This window comes from Mobula birostris, chromosome 8 (genome assembly GCF_030028105.1).
Source record: "Mobula birostris isolate sMobBir1 chromosome 8, sMobBir1.hap1, whole genome shotgun sequence".
Classification (NCBI taxonomy): domain Eukaryota; kingdom Metazoa; phylum Chordata; class Chondrichthyes; order Myliobatiformes; family Myliobatidae; genus Mobula; species Mobula birostris.
Window position 1 is genome coordinate 150,392,825 of NC_092377.1, and position 16,062 is coordinate 150,408,886.

Consider the following 16,062-nt stretch of genomic DNA (forward strand, 5'->3'; position numbering starts at 1 on the left):
AGGAGCACCTTACACCTCCTTTGTTAGAGACGTTATATCAAGCCTGCCACCCATTAACCGACATTATGAATTGAACAAGTGCAAGTTTGCACTGTTGCTAATATGGTAAAAACCAGTCATGTTAAAGTATTGGCATGTCTAAATCTTCCCATTACATCAACGGCGCACAATCAGGAAATGCCTAAGCAAATATTCCCTTTTATGCAAGCACTCTCATTCATAATATGAGACACTAATTGGTTTTCCTCTACTCACCCATATGTCAGCCTTTGTGGTGATAGCTTTACCACAGTATAGGTTTACCATCTCAGGAGCTCGGTAGGACAGAGTTGTATACCTGAGTAATACAAAGAGTAGGGCTGAAGGCTTCAGCTTCTAATTTGAGTTTAACCTGCATTTAGTTCATCAGGATAGACAACAACTTACTTTTATTATTGAAGACACAAGAGATTGCAGATGCTACAATCTGGAGTAATAAATTATATGCTGGAGGAACTCAGCAGGTCAAGCAATATCTGCAAGGGGAAACGAATTGTCGATATTTTGAGTTAAAAGCCTGCATCAGAAAGCAGCTTGACCCGCCGGTTTCCTCCAGCAGATTGCTTATTACTTTTATTATTCTAGTTAGGTTCACTTGGTGTCTTTAAAGATGCCTCCATCTAAGTAATATTATTATTTCTGTTTATTTCTATCTACACAAACTGATTCTCTAAGAAAAACACAAGTTAGCTCCGTGGTCTGTTAAAATGAACTTCTATCGAACTAACAGTTGAGGAAACTCAAAGCATTACTTGATCAAGGGCAAAGTTATTCTCAATTGTCCTTAAAAAATGTCTGTTTCCAATCAACTCCAATCAGATTAGCAGGACAATCAGATTTTTGATTTACTTCTGTGGTCTGTGACTTCAGTTCAAAGCAATTTGGTTGATAAATAACATAGCCACTGAGGCTATGTTATATAAATTCAAGGCTTTCTTTACAGTGCAACCCTGCAATGGGGACAGACAAATCAGACACGCTAAAGCATGTAGTTTTCAGATTTTAGGAATCAAAAGGGCAAACTTTATTGTTACAATAAACCATGGGATTTACATAATCAATCTTTAATCTCTTAATTTAAAGAAGGGTCCCAGGATATGGCCACAGATGTGATACATAATGCATTTTCAATTAAGATTGCTTAATGTCATCTTGTGAATGACTAACACATACACTGATGATCCTTTTTGTGAGGTTGGGGATGTTATGATCCACAGGTTCTTCAGAAGTCAAGAACGAGGCATAAAACTTGCAGTTATGGCTGTTTTACTAGGTGTTCATAACAAATAAATTGCAATAACCAGAGCAACACACACAGAATGCTGGAGGAACGCAGCAGGTCAGGCAGCATCTATGGAAATGAATAAACAGTTGATGTTTCGGGCTGAGGTCCTTCATCGGAGCTGGAAAGGAAGGGGGAGGAATCAAGAATAAGAAGGTGGGGGAGGGGCGGAGTACAAGCTTGAAGGTGATAGGTGAAGCCAGGTAGGTGGGGGGGGGGGGTTGAAATGAGAAGGTGGAACATGACAGGTGGAAAAGTAAAGGGCTGGAAAAGAAAGAATCTGATAGGAGAGTGGACCATGGGAGAAAGGGAAGGATAAGGGGCACCGGGGGAGGTGATAGGCAAGTGAGGAGAAGAGGTAAGAGGGGAGCCAGATTGGGAAATTTAAAAAGAGGGAAGAGGGAGGGGGAAAGATTACTGGAAGTTAGAGAATTCAAAGTTTTTGCCATCAGGATGCAGGCTACCCAGATGGAATATGAGATGTTGCTCCTACCAGAGAGGAAGCTCATCGTGCCAGTAGGGGAGATCACGGACTGACATGTTGGAACATGAATGGGAATTAAAATGGTTGGCACTGAGAAATCTTGTTTTTGTAGATGGAGTGAAGCTGCTTGACAAAGCGGTCCCCCTATTTACCTTTGGTCTCATCAATGTAGAGGAGGCCACATTGGAAGCACGGGACACAGAAGCACCAGTTTTGAAGTATTACCTCACCTGGAAGAAGTATTTTGGACCCTGAGTGGAGGTGAGCAAGGAAGTAAATGAGCAGGTGGAGCATTTCTTCCACTTGCAGGGATAAGTGCCAGGAGGGAGATTAGTGGGGATGGATAAAGGGAATCATGAAGGAAGTGATCCCTGTAGCAAACAGAGAGTGGGGAGGGATAAAGATGTGTTTAGTGGTAGGTCCTTTGGAAGATGGTATTAAGCTGCAGAGAATGATGTGCTGGATGAGGAGGCTCATGGAGTGGTAGGTAAGGACAAGAGGAACTCTATCACTGTTAAGGGGGCAGGAAGATAGCGTGAGGGCGGATGTCCAGGAAATGGAAGAGATGCGGGTAGGGAGCAGCATCAATGGTGGAGGGAGGGAAACTTCATTCTTTGAAGAAGGAGGACACCTCTGTTGTCCTGGAAAGGAAAGCTTCTTTCTGGGAACAGATGTGGTGGAGATGAAGAAACTGAGAAAAGGGTGAGGGGACTCTCAGGTTGGAGAAACAACACCTTATGCCATGAACAGGAGCATCTCCAATTTTTGGTAATTTTTCTTCTTCCCCTTCCCTTTTCAAATCTCTTCTCTGGGCCCCCTCTTACCTCTTCGCTTCTTCTCATCTGCCTATCACCTCCCCCTGATGCCCCTCCTCTTTCCCTTTCTCCCATGGTTCACTCTCCTCTCCTATCAGAATCCTTCTTCTCCAGCCCTTTACCTTCTCCAGCTATCACCTCCTAGATTCTTACTTAAACTCTCCTCCTACACCCACGTGGCTTCACCTATCACCTTCTAGCATGTATTCCTTCCCCTCCCCCCACATCCTGGCTTCTATCCCTTCCTTTCCAGTTTGAAACATCGACTGTGGATTCATTTTCACAGCTGCTGCCTGGCCTGCTGAGTTCCTCCAGCATTTTGTGTGTGTTGCTCTGGATTTTCAGCATCTGCAAAACCTCTTGTGTTAATAACAATAACCAACTTACGCCACTGTAGAAGGAGAGTGTGAAGCGAGAGAACAAAGAAACAAGAGGTCATGGTCACCTTATGCTAAAAATGAACTCAGACTAAACACATACTGTAAGAGACATTCCATTGATAAGGAACAACCTATGACACAGGCTACAGAGAAACTGCTAGAAATATACAATACTAGCTGACTACAATTACTGGACAATTACATAACAGTGATTATATAAAAATATAAGCAAGCATAAAGAAAATTAAACTACAAAAAAACACAATTTAGACTCTAATCCAACCAAAACCAAATCTGATTTTATTATCATGAGTGCTCAGGTACTGTAAAGATCTGTTAACTGAGCACATTCAGGACTTTGGTGGTGCCAGATTGGCATATCTTCCACACTACTGAATGTTATTAAATTCTGGACAGATGCCAGTAGATTGAAAAATCACAAATGTGTCCCCAAGTTCAAGAAGAGGGAGACAAAAGGCAGGGAACCATGGGCCAGCTATCCTACATTTGATGTCAACAAGGAGCTGAGATCTATGATTAAGGAAGAAATAAAGAAAGAGAACTGAAGCAAACAAAATGAATTAACATACTTTCAAGAAAGGACAATCACATTTGACAAATTTGCTGGAGTTCTTCCATGATGCATAAGCAGATGAGAGAACTTGTAGTATATTTGATTTTCCAGAAGGCTTTTGAGAAAGTGTCACAGAGAAGGCTCACGGCATTGGGGAAGATGTGCTCACATAGGTTTAAGACCGCTTTGCTCAGAAAGTGTCAGAATAGATGTTTTATTTTCAGCCTGGAAAGACTGCGCCAAAGACCAGTTCCTGACTGGCCTTCATTTGTTAATGAGATGTAGGAGGGACAGAGTGTAGATACCCAAATTTATGGAAAGCACAAAAATACGTGGGAGGACATGCTATAATGGGGAAGTCTGGACTCTGTGACAGGAGATGAACAGGTTGAGTAACCGAGTAAAACTTTTTAAATGAAGCTTAATGTAGAAAAATGTGAAGTCATGTACTTCACTGAAGAGAATCAAAAGGCAAACATTATTGAAATGGAGAAAGACTACAAATAAGTGGAGTAGCTGATTCCAGGAATAAATAAATAATAATTAAACAATAAATAAATTAAATAATAAATAATTCTTGTGAATAAAATGCAAACATTTGGAATATAGATGCAGCCAGTCATTAGGAAGGCAAATAATGCATCCGCCCATATTGAAACGGGGATAGAGCAGAGAAACAGAGAGGCATTATTACAACACTATATTATGTTGGTGAGGCCACAGTGTACAGTTTTCATCGCCATATTTAAAAGCCATGCTAGCAGTGGAGGCAGTCCGGAAATGATTTACTAAGTTAAATCCTGGGATGAAATAATTACCCTATCAGAAATGGTTAAAAAAGTTCTTTGGAGTTTAGAAGAATGGGGGTCATCTTATTGAAACACACAAGATTCTAAGGGGGCATGACAGGGAAGATGTTCAGATGTTTCCATGACAGAGACTACCCAAAGGGGACATGGTTACAAGGTAAGTCATTTAAAACTGAGCTGCCTCCCAGAGGGTAGCAAATATTTCTAAGTCTCTACCATGACAGGTTATGAAAGCCAGATCACTTTAAGAGGAGGAACACTGACTCAACACCCCCGCCTCCCCTCCCCCTGCCTCCACCAGAGGTCTAGGAATTAGGACTCTGTGGAACTGGCATAAAATAGAATGGGGGCAGGTCACTCATCATCATACTGAATAGCTGGAAAGGCTTAAGAAGTTGGGTGTCCTAGTCCTGATTCTACTTTTTTATATTTTTGTGTATTATATACATGTTGCCTTAAATGTGTCTTTTAATATATGGTAATAAGTAACAGCATTTTGAAATAGAAAATGTAACCTATCCAATGGAATTCATAAAAGAGAGAACTTCTCTAAGAATCTTACATCCATCAGCCAAATATATTTTCTCTTTGAAGGAACTTACAGAAACATGCTAGGAATTACTATTTATATCAAATGTGCTTTTTAACAAGTCTGCAGATATTTTTGTCCTTCTACACCTATGAGATCATAATTGGCTTCATGATCTGGGTCCTTCTGTTTTATTAACATGTTTTTTTTTGGTTTCATCTGAGCTTTGGCAGTGGAACAACATACCAAACTTTCCTTTGATCGGTTTTTGTCTTCCATTCTTTACCTTAGTTGAGAATAATTTTGGAAAATATCTCTTAGAAACCTACTTTGGATCAGCATGACATTTTCCTCTTGTGCTTTAGTCTCAATATTTTATGGATATGTTAGAAAAAAAAATCTCTCTGAATTAATTTAAATGAAGACGACATTGTGATAACTTTAGGGCAAGCCAAAATGGATGTTACTTGGTCATTTTGATCGATACTCGTTGTTCTGAGTTAAGCATGATAAGTTTTATGCTTATAATTTGCACTAACTATGCTTCACTACATAATTTTACATAAATTAATTACAGAAAGTATATTTTCATGAGTAAATTGTTTTAGTAATACAATTGGATTAGGCCATCGGTTAATCAGGGCAGCTGCTTATTTTGGAACAACTCAAGAACAAAAACTAATTGAAAAAATAGCTGGTACTCCCTTCATTTATTTAGGAAACTATGTGCTTAATTGGGGCAGGAGACAGTTGTGGTGTGTTTGTGCTTAAAAAGCAGTAACATTTGTCACTGATAGTTGGCAAGAAATAAGCGGTAAGGCAACTTAAAACTGTTTTGCTCACTACAGTTTCAAACATTCAGACCTGGAAATGCCAGAAACGGCTGGGAGTGAAAATGAAATCATTTCAGTACTTCAACAAGTTAGGAACTATGAAGAATTTGAACATATAGACAATCATCTTGAATGTTACCTTTGGTTCCCACTGGACACTCAGCTCTCTCCCGTGGCTTCAATTAGCTGTTGCATGCGGCAGTGGCCACACTCCTGTACACAGCTTCAACAGGTGAGCTAAACCAGGTGAGGGTAACCAGCGGGTCTCATAACCGGTGAGGTAGGAATAATGCCTGTCCTAGCAGGCAAAGTCAGCTCCCGTGCTCTGGGCAGATAAGATCTACAGTGAGATCCAAAGGCCAAGAAGGTGGTTCTGTCTTGCTACAAGGAGAACAAAGGGCATGACGAGGAACGGAAGTCATGGTCATCCACTGCAACCAGGGAAGATCCCCGCACCACTGGAGTCGGACTTTCAAGGTTGAGAGAGTGGAACTGCCCCAGTGCAATGGATTTTACACTTTAAAAACTCTCCTGCATAAGGTCCCTGTCACTGTCAGATACGACTGCAAATCACCAGTAGTATTGGTTGTGTTCTATGTTCTGTTTTTCATTTAAATACATAATTTATTACTCAGTTAAATGATAGTTTGTCTTTTTTATACCTTTTTAACTACTTCCATGAAACTTCGGTTAATTGAGGCAGGCACTTAATTGGGCCAAATGGCACTGACCCCGATGTATCACATTTAACCAGAATCCACTGTATATGGATTGGCTGCTGGGAGCCGTAGGCCCCTCTTTACCTCCATTTCATTGTTGTTATTAAATAATGTTTAAAAAAAAATGTAAGGAGGAAACTACTTATCCTTGTCTTTGCTTTCGATTAACCTACTGAACAATGAATGCAAGCGATACTGTAAGAATCACATTTTTCTGACTCATTCCCTCCATTCAATGGCCCCACCCAAGCCAGTAAACATAGGTTGCCGGATCATGGGAAGAACAGAGCTAAAGAACCCTAGTATGTAAGCTGGGAATGAGACATCAAACCAGCCTTGTGAGTCACAGTATTTGTAACATGGGTCATGATACACATTATTAAACCAGCCCACTGCTCTTCAGATGACATAGAAGATTCTTGATTTGAGAATAGCTCAGTGCATGTTCACAAAAAGCAAGCCTGCTATACCATTGTTCTGTGCACATTTGTCTGTTAATTTGGAATTGTTGACTGAAAAACAAATGTGAATAGTATTTTCCACTTAAACAAAATTTTCACGAGGCTTCAAAACTTCCTGATATTTTCCACAGCTGAACATAGCTAAAGCAAATAAGCTTTATTACAAGAATGTCCTTTATTTTGGTAACTAAATAAAATAAATGCTCTTCAAGTTGGAGGTGTGTGTTGGGGGTGGAGGTGATTGTTGTTCTGGAGGAGGAAATCACAATTATTGTGGAATCTCAGTGCGCTTATAACATGCACTTAATTGCACCATTTGACTCGTATCCTAAGAATGCACCCAACAGTGATACTGTCATGCAATTAACCATTAGTACTTAACCCTATTGTTTCAGCCTTTATTAGACACAACTTGCTTTAGGAAGAAAACCTATAAATGTAGACTTCCAGTGGATATAATTAGAAGATTACACGTGCCAACCATTAATAAATTACCAAAACTCTAATGACACAGATTGACAGCTCAACCTTCTTCCAAATTCAATTACTCAGCAGGAGCAGCAAATTGCTTCACATGTATATTCAAGTACGATTTCGCTTGAAGGAATACTTAAGATACTCATTGGTTATGAGACACAGCAAAAGACAAGGAAAAATTAAGACATCATTGCTCTCATTAAGTGTCACCAAAATTAAATACAGAACAATAAATTAAATATATGGAAAAAAATACTCGAGGGAAGTCTGTGCCACAACTAATTCTTATTAACGCATTGCTGCATCAGGATTGCTATCCACATTTGGGAAAAATGCCAGCTCCTACTTGGTGCAATAATTGCGGATCAGAGACAGGTTCAACCTCTACATAACTCAAGTAGGTCTTTTTTCAAACCAGGCTAATGTGCCTACAGAGAGCTGATGATTTTGAACAAACAAAGGGAAGCATCCTTCCTTTTGTTTGTTCTAAATCATAAGCTCTCTGATGATTGAGCTGGCTCAGTTGCAGCACTCTCACCTCTGAGTCAGAAGGTTATAGGCTGTGTCTACTCTCTGAGTTGAGCACAATAGCCTAGCCTACCAGTTTAACACAGTACTGAGGGAAGGCTACATATTCCAAGATAGTATCTTTATGTTGAGATATTAAACCAAGGCCACATATGCTTTCCAAGATAAAGGATCACATGGCTATATTCTAAAGCCTAATCACCATCAATAATCAGAATGACTGGTCAGTGGTGCACTGCTATCTGTGGCAACTTGCTGGGTAATATCACATTTCAAAAGGTTTGATGTTAACTTACATTTAAAACAACTTGATTTCATCCAAGGTTCTCAAGGTCCTAAAGGTCCTACATTCAAGGCTCGGTCTTTATGGCTAAGAACTAATTTTATATTGTTGAACAATAATTATTTGCATGGGATTCTTGCCCAGGGCTTTGCAATCTTGCAATTGCTTTGACAAAACGGTAAAACAATATAGAACACCATAGAACAGTGCAGGACTGCACAGGCCACTCAGCTCACAAGGCTGTAACCAATCTTGATGCCAAATGATATTTATAGTCTTCTTCCTGTGTATCATCCATATTCCTCCATTCCCTTCATATCATGTCTAAAAGCCTTTTAAATGCTACCAGACTGCCTGATTCCAAACTGCCCCTAGTATCTTATTGTTGGCATTTACCACTCTCTGCATAAAAAAACTTGCCCCTCATATCACCTTATCCTTCGATGCTCTAGGGAGAACAACTCAAGTTTATCCAACCTTTCCTTTTAGATCTCTAATCCAGGCAGCATCCCGGTAAACCTCTTCTGTACCATCTCCACAGTCTTTCTATAATGGGGCAACAAGTTGTTTTTGACTATAATATACACTGTTCCCCGAAGCTAAATGGGAGTATAAGATGTTAACAGCACAGGAACAGGTATTTCTACCTATGGAAACCTCCTCATACTGATCTTCATTCAACCCTGTCAACATACAGTGCATTCTATTGCTTTCTCAGTCAATTCTCATACTGCTTTTTATTGGGATAGTTCACTGTATCTTTTTTGCTAGCTTTGATATCAGCTTTGTAATCCTGCTTATTGACCAATATTCTTATATCCTTTTCAATAATACAGAATCGAGAATGATTCAAAGTATTCATAAATGCAGTCTAATCAAATTTACAGTAAATATGTATTTCAGTTTTTGTCCTACATCATATCTCGCTTTCACAATTTCAGTACTGGTAAGTAGCTACTTCCTCACTAGCACAATGCACAGCACCACCAACGCATAGAAATGCAAACCAGTACACCTGGTTAAGTATGTTTGTAACATAACAATTTCTGGTGTAATGTTTACTAGAGGGGTGTTATTCTGTATGATGCAAAGATTCGAAGATTATTTAATTATCAAAGAATGAATGCAGTAGCCTCCAGGAGGACCACAACCTTGTCCTAGCATTTGGAGGCTTGTGTGAATCATGCCCCAGAGAGCTAAGTTGGCTGTAGTCAGAGTTTTATGCTTTGGCTCTTGGCAGGGTCACACATGCAGCAACAACCTTGTACTCAACATCAGTAAAACGAAAAGAGCTGATCGTGGACTTCAGGAGGGGTAAGACGAAGGAACACATGCCAATCCTCATAGAGGGATCAGTAGTGGAGGGAGTGAGCAGTTTCAAGTTCCTGGGTGTCAAAATCTCTGACAACCTAACCTGGTCCCAATGTATCCATGCAGTTATAAAAAAGGCAAGACATCGACTATACTTCATTAGGAGTTTGAAGGGATTTGGTATGTCAACAAATACACTCAAAAACTTCTATAGATGTACCATGGAAAGCATTCTGGCTCACTGCATCACTGTCAGGTATGGAGGGGACTACTGCACAGGACCGAAAAGAGCTGCAGAGGGTTGTAAATTTAGGTGGCTTCATCTTGGGTACTAGCCTAAAATGTACCCAGGACATCTTCAAGGAGCGGTGTCTCAGAAAGGCAGCGTCCATTGTTAAGGACCTCCAGCACCCAAGGCATGCCCTTTCTCACTGTTACCATCAGGTAAGAGGTACAGAAGCCTGAAGGCACACACTCAGCAATTCGGGAACAGCTTCTTTCCCTCTGCCATTCCTAAATGGACATTGAACCCATGAACACTACCTTACTTTTAAAATATTTATTATTTCTGGTTTTTGCACGATTGTAATCTATTAAATAAACGTATACTGTCATTGATTTACTTATCTATTTGTTATTACTATTATTTTTTTCTTCTTCTATATTATGTATTGCATTGAATTGTTGCTGCTAAGTTAACAAATTTCATGACACATGTTGGTGATAATATACCTGATTATGATTCTCATGTGCCAAACAGGTCAAAGGGTAGAGGCCAGACTAAAAGTGGTCCACCAGTCCCCCAGGTTCAAGGGTTCAGCTCAGGGTTAACAACAAAACTGTACGGAAACAGCAATGAAACATAGAAACATAGAAAATAGATGCAGGAGTAGGCCATTCGGCCCTTCGAGCCTGCACTGCCATTCAGTATGATCATAGCTGATCATCCAACTCATAACCCTGCACCAGCCTTCTCTCCATACCCCCTGATCCCTTCAGCCACAAGGGCCATATCTAACTCCCTTTTAAATATAGCCAATGAACTGGCCTCAACTGTTTCTGTGGCAGAGAATTCCACAGATTCACCACTCTCTGTGTGAAGAAGTTTTTCCTAATCTTGGTCCTAAAAGGCTTCCCCTTTATCCTCAAACTGTGACCCCTCGTTCTGGACTTCCCCAACATCGGGAACAATCTTCCTGCATCTAGCCTGTCTAATCCCTTTAGGATTTTATACGTTTCAATCAGATCCCCCCTCAATCTTCTAAATTCCAACGAGTATAAGCCTAGTTCATCCAGTCTTTCATCATATGAAAGTCCTGCCAACCCAGGAATCAATTTGGTGAACCTTCTTTGTACTCCCTCTATGACAAGGATGTCTTTCCTCAGATTAGGGGACCAAAACTGCACACAATACTCCAGGTGTGGTCTCACCAAGGCCTTGTACAACTGCAGTAGTACCTCCCTGCTCCTGTACTCGAATCCTCTTGCTATAAATGCCAGCATACCATTCGCCTTTTTCACTGCCTGCTGTACCTGCATGCCCACTTTCAATGACTGGTGTATAATGACACCCAGCTCTCGTTGCACCTCTCCTTTTCCTAATCGGCCACCATTCAGATAATAATCTGTTTTCCTGTTTTTGCCACCAAAGTGGATAACTTCACATTTATCCATATTAAATTGCATCTGCCATGAATTTGCCCACTCACCTAACCTATCCAAGTCACCCTGCATCCTCTTAGCATCCCCCTCACAGCTAACACTGCCGCCCAGCTTCGTGTCATCCGCAAACTTGGGAGATGCTGCATTTAATTCCCTCATCTAAGTCATTAATATATATTGTAAACAACTGGGGTCCCAGCACTGAGCCTTGCAGTACCCCATTAGTCACTGCGTGCCATTCTGAAAAGGTCCCGTTTATTCCCACTCTTTGCTTCCTGTCTGCCAACCAATTCTCTATCCACATCAATACCTTACCCCCAATACCGTGTGCTTTAAGTTTGCACACTAATCTCCTGTGTGGGACCTTGTCAAAAGCCTTTTGAAAATCCAAATATACCACTCTGCATGTGAGTGCAATGGAATTTTTGAGTCTCCACCCAGGACTTGTAGGCTGACAGGAGAGAAAACAAGAGGAAGCTACTACCACATTGAAGGAAGCCCAGAACACCTCCAGAGATGGAGGATCTTCATTGTTGCCCTAAATGCCAATAGCGTGACAGGGTGTAAATAATGTATGCAGTGTACAACCCTGGGATTCATCTTCCCTGCAGACAACCATGAAACAAAGAAAACCATGAAACCCACTCAAATCCCCCACCCCTACATGAAGAAAAAAAATTGTGCAACTGCACCAAAAAAAAGAGCAGAAAAAACGCAGAATATCAAATGCAAAATTGAAGAGAGTCCAAGCATATTCAGTTTAGCTCAATGTTCATTATCTGCAGGCCGGTGGCCTGGTTAGAAAACTCGAATTGCATTTTACAAGCATTAGTATTTGAGTGCAATAGGCAAGTTGCTTTTATCATTTTTGATTGTGTAAAAATTAATTAAGCTCCTGCTCAGACAAAAATAATCAGTGACAATGAGTCTTCAGGAAAGCTGCTACAATGACGTCAAAAATAAAATAAAAGTTCTGCAACTTTTGTACTTTTGTGGATTTTATTTGATGGTGTTTAGTACTGTAATCAATTACAGTACTAATCTGAGGAAAGACATCCTTGCCATAGAGGGAGTACAAAGAAGGTTCACCAGACTGATTCCTGGGTTGTACAAGAATCAATCACTGAAAATGAGAACAGTCAGGGAACTTCAAAAAATTATGCAAAAGTATTACTCTACATGTATTGTAATTCCTTCATGATTACTCCTAAACATAGTACAAGGTCATGAGAAGGTCACTGATAATCCAACAGAATATTTAGATGGTTATCAGAACTCTGTTCAAGAAGGCAGTTTTTAATCAATCATTTCAATGGCAATTAGGGGTGGTCAATAAACATAGGCTTTCAGTTGTGCTTACAGCCCTTGACTAAATAATTTATCCAAGTCCTCTGAATCTATCTTGTTAGTACTTCTTGCTGACTCAATGTAAAATGTGTATCATTAATATTCATGCCACTTTGATCAACTTGAAGCCATCCATCTCGTCCATGACCAGCTTGATCTTTTGCATGCTGGAGCTGAAAAAGTCATTGCTGGAATTATTTCATCAGAAGCAACAGGACGATCTTTGAAGTTAGGACAAAACTTCCTGAGGCACTTAACAACCCTTTAAAGACGATGAATATAGACCAAACACTGCTCACTACCATAAAATTACAGAAAATCTTGAATAAAGACCAAGTAAAGACCCCAGCCTAAAAGGTTTATTGACAATTAAACCTTGGGATCATAAGACTGCCATTATTGTGTAAATAAGATTACGTCAACATGCAAAAACTGCTACAGACATCCAAAATAGCTATCGTTGGCAAGAAAGCGAATAACTGATACTAATAACCCAAAATACCCCTCTGTCTCTGACACAGAGTAACTTGTTTCCAGGTATTTGACTGTGAAGCTACATTGAGTCATCTGCAGCTACATCAAGGTGGTGGCCAGCCCTCTCCCTACTTCAACAGCTCACATTCCACAAGGGATTCAGCAGGATACTGTGTGGGCGGAGTCAGATAAAAGCATCAAATTCCCTTTCCCTCGTGGCTATGATATTTTAAACAACCTAGAATCAGCACACGAATCAGCTTTCCACAACTACATTAGAACCATTTCTGGATTACTCATGCAGTACAATAACTGCAACTTTACTAGACCAGATACGTAGGAATACCCACACTTAAAAGACTACAGTATTCAAGATCATAAGGACATAAACATAGTAGTACAATTAGGTTGTTCAGCCCATTGAGTCTGCTCTGCCAATACATCATAGCTGACTTATTATCCCTCGCCACCCTATCCTCCTGCCTTCTCCCCGTAGTCTTTGCCATCTAACTAATCGAGAATCTATCAACCTCCTCTTTAAATGTACCCATTGACTTGGCATCCACAGCTGTCTGTGACAATGTATTCACAGATTCACCACTCTCTGGCTAAAGAAATTCCTCCTCATTACTGTTTTAAAGAGACATCCTCCTATTCTGAAGCTATGCCCTCTGGTCCTAGATTCCCCCACAATAGGAAACATCCTCTCTACTTCCACGCTATCTTGGCCTTTCAATATTCCATAGGTTTCAAGGAGATCCCACCTCATTCTTCTAAACTCCAGCATGTAAAGGCCCAGAGTCATCAAATACTCCTCATACATTAATCCTTCCAGTCCCAGGATCATTCCCATGAACCTCGTTTGGACTGTCATGATCCCTTCTGGCAATCCCCCACTTTGCCAATTGCCTCAAGAATTGGGCCTCAATCACTTCATTTAGATTCCAATCATTCCCAGGTTCCACTAACTTCACGCAACTGCTTCCCATCAGAAGCGGCAGGATAAAAACCCTGTGACTACAGCAACAAGCTGTCAGTTCGTTGGTCGACTCTAGTGAGAGTAACCTTGTTTCCTGATTCCTGAGAACTGTTAGTTCTAAGCTCCGCATCGTCTCCTGGATACTGGCTCCCCGTTCATGGTGGTGCTAACGCCTAACGACCCTGCCTCAGCACCTGTGTCCTGCACTAGCCACGTCCTTGCAACATGGACCCTCTCCAATGCCACCACATCCTTTCTTGGATAAGGAACCCAAAATTTCCTCAGCCTGAGGAACCCACATTGCTTGGAAGAATAAAAAAAATATTGTTCATACAATTTTATATCAATTAGTGGCAACCATTTTATCAAAAACAGAAAAACAGACACTTACTTTTTAATTTCATCTTCTACAATGCTGACTCCTTCAACCTGTGGATTCTGGAATTTATTGGTTGCACTTCCAAAGTCACAGAGGACATAGTGCCCTTTGTCATGAAGCAATATATTTTCAACCTATAGAAAAAAAGCACCAATACCTAATAATGAGAAATATTTTTAACTCCCTGGAATAAACATGGATACATTTTTAATACACTAGGCACATTAATACTCCCCACTTGTCATGTACCCCAGCCTTTCTCAATGCAGTTCTCTGTCTCGCTACAGAAGTTTCAGTTACCAATGGTGTTTTCTTAAATTAGTTGAAGGGAAATGGTCATAATGGACAGGTCACAATTTACTGCCTATTCCTCTTCCTCACAAGGTACTGGTGAACCTCCTTCTAAAACTACTGCTGTACATCTGGTGAAGATACTGTTTGATGATATTGGGTTGTGGATTACAGGAATTAGACCCAGAAATAAAGGAACAGCAATACATTACCATCCAACACAATGTGTGACTTGGAGAGGAGCATGTAGAGAATGGTGCTCCTATGTACTTTGTCACGATAGTGGGAAGGATTCAAGTTGGAAAAATTTGAGGAAACCATCACCTCCATTACGCTACCAAACTGAAGTCAATAACTAGACAAAACAAAAAAAGTCCTCTTCCTAAACCCCAAGAATATAGAAGCCATTTTATGACTCTCTGAGCCCCACTTATTGAAATTGCATACCCCTCTTAGAACAGGGGCTCAAGTTTATAACCACTCAGGTCTACAGCAATCATTGCAAATGCCAACTCATTTATTAGAAAATGTAGTTTTTCCAAAAATACGTACACTCAAAAAAATCAATATGGACAATTAACATAAAAACAAACTTGTCCATTACGTGGCATGACTCTACTTTGTGCTTACAATAAGCCAGTGAGAGGGGAAGAACCAAGGCCTTGTAGAGAAAGGTACTGCTTTTGGCTCACATTGTATCACTGCAGGAGTTCCCAACCCGGGGTCTATGGCATAAAAACTGCTGGGAACCCCTACTCTAGGCAGAAAAGAGGTAGTATACAGAACGATGCATGGCCTTGAAGTCAGATTTCAATACACTGGGGTTAGAGTGGGGAGGATATATGGAGGAAATTGGGCAGGGCATTTTACTTGTGAATTCTTACACAGGATAGCATGGAAAGTAACTCTCATCACATGTTATGACAGAATATTTTATATCTGTCTTTCAGTTATGGAACCACAAAGAGAAAAGCTGTCTGGCAGAACAGTACTTAATGGATTCACTGCAGCAGAGGAGAGTAAGCAGTGTTGCATATCACTGTTTAATACTGCTGCCTATGCATTTCTTAAATGTTTCACAGCTACAAAAAAACTTACTGTACTGACTCTTTTAAAATGTTGCACATACAAAATTATCTTTCCCTTCTTTAAGAGTTTTGCATGCTCACACAAATTTTCTTCAAACATGAACATAACAAACTAACAAGATTAGCTAAAAGTTTCAAAGTTTTATTTAGAGATACAGCGTGGAACAGGGCTGCCCAGCAGCTACCTATTTAACACTAGCCTAATCATTGGACAACTTACAATGACCAATTAGCCTACCAAACAGTAGGTCTTTGGACTGTGGGAGGCAACAGGAGCACCCAGAGGAAACCCACATGGTTCATGGGGAAAATGTACAA

At 40.4% G+C, this 16,062-nt stretch overlaps 1 protein-coding gene across 4 annotated transcripts in view; it reads right to left on the reverse strand.

Moving 5' to 3' along the window:
• Positions 1-16,062, reverse strand: part of LOC140201840 (AP2-associated protein kinase 1-like) — a 149,865-nt gene that overhangs the window by 87,006 nt on the left and 46,797 nt on the right. For all 4 annotated transcript variants that reach the window (XM_072266554.1, XM_072266553.1, XM_072266556.1 and 1 more), the window contains exons 5-6: positions 14,378-14,499; positions 256-337 (exon numbers count right to left, since the gene is read on the reverse strand). In XM_072266554.1, the coding sequence (XP_072122655.1) occupies positions 256-337; positions 14,378-14,499 (204 nt within the window). The remainder of the gene's footprint in view (positions 1-255; positions 338-14,377; positions 14,500-16,062) is intronic.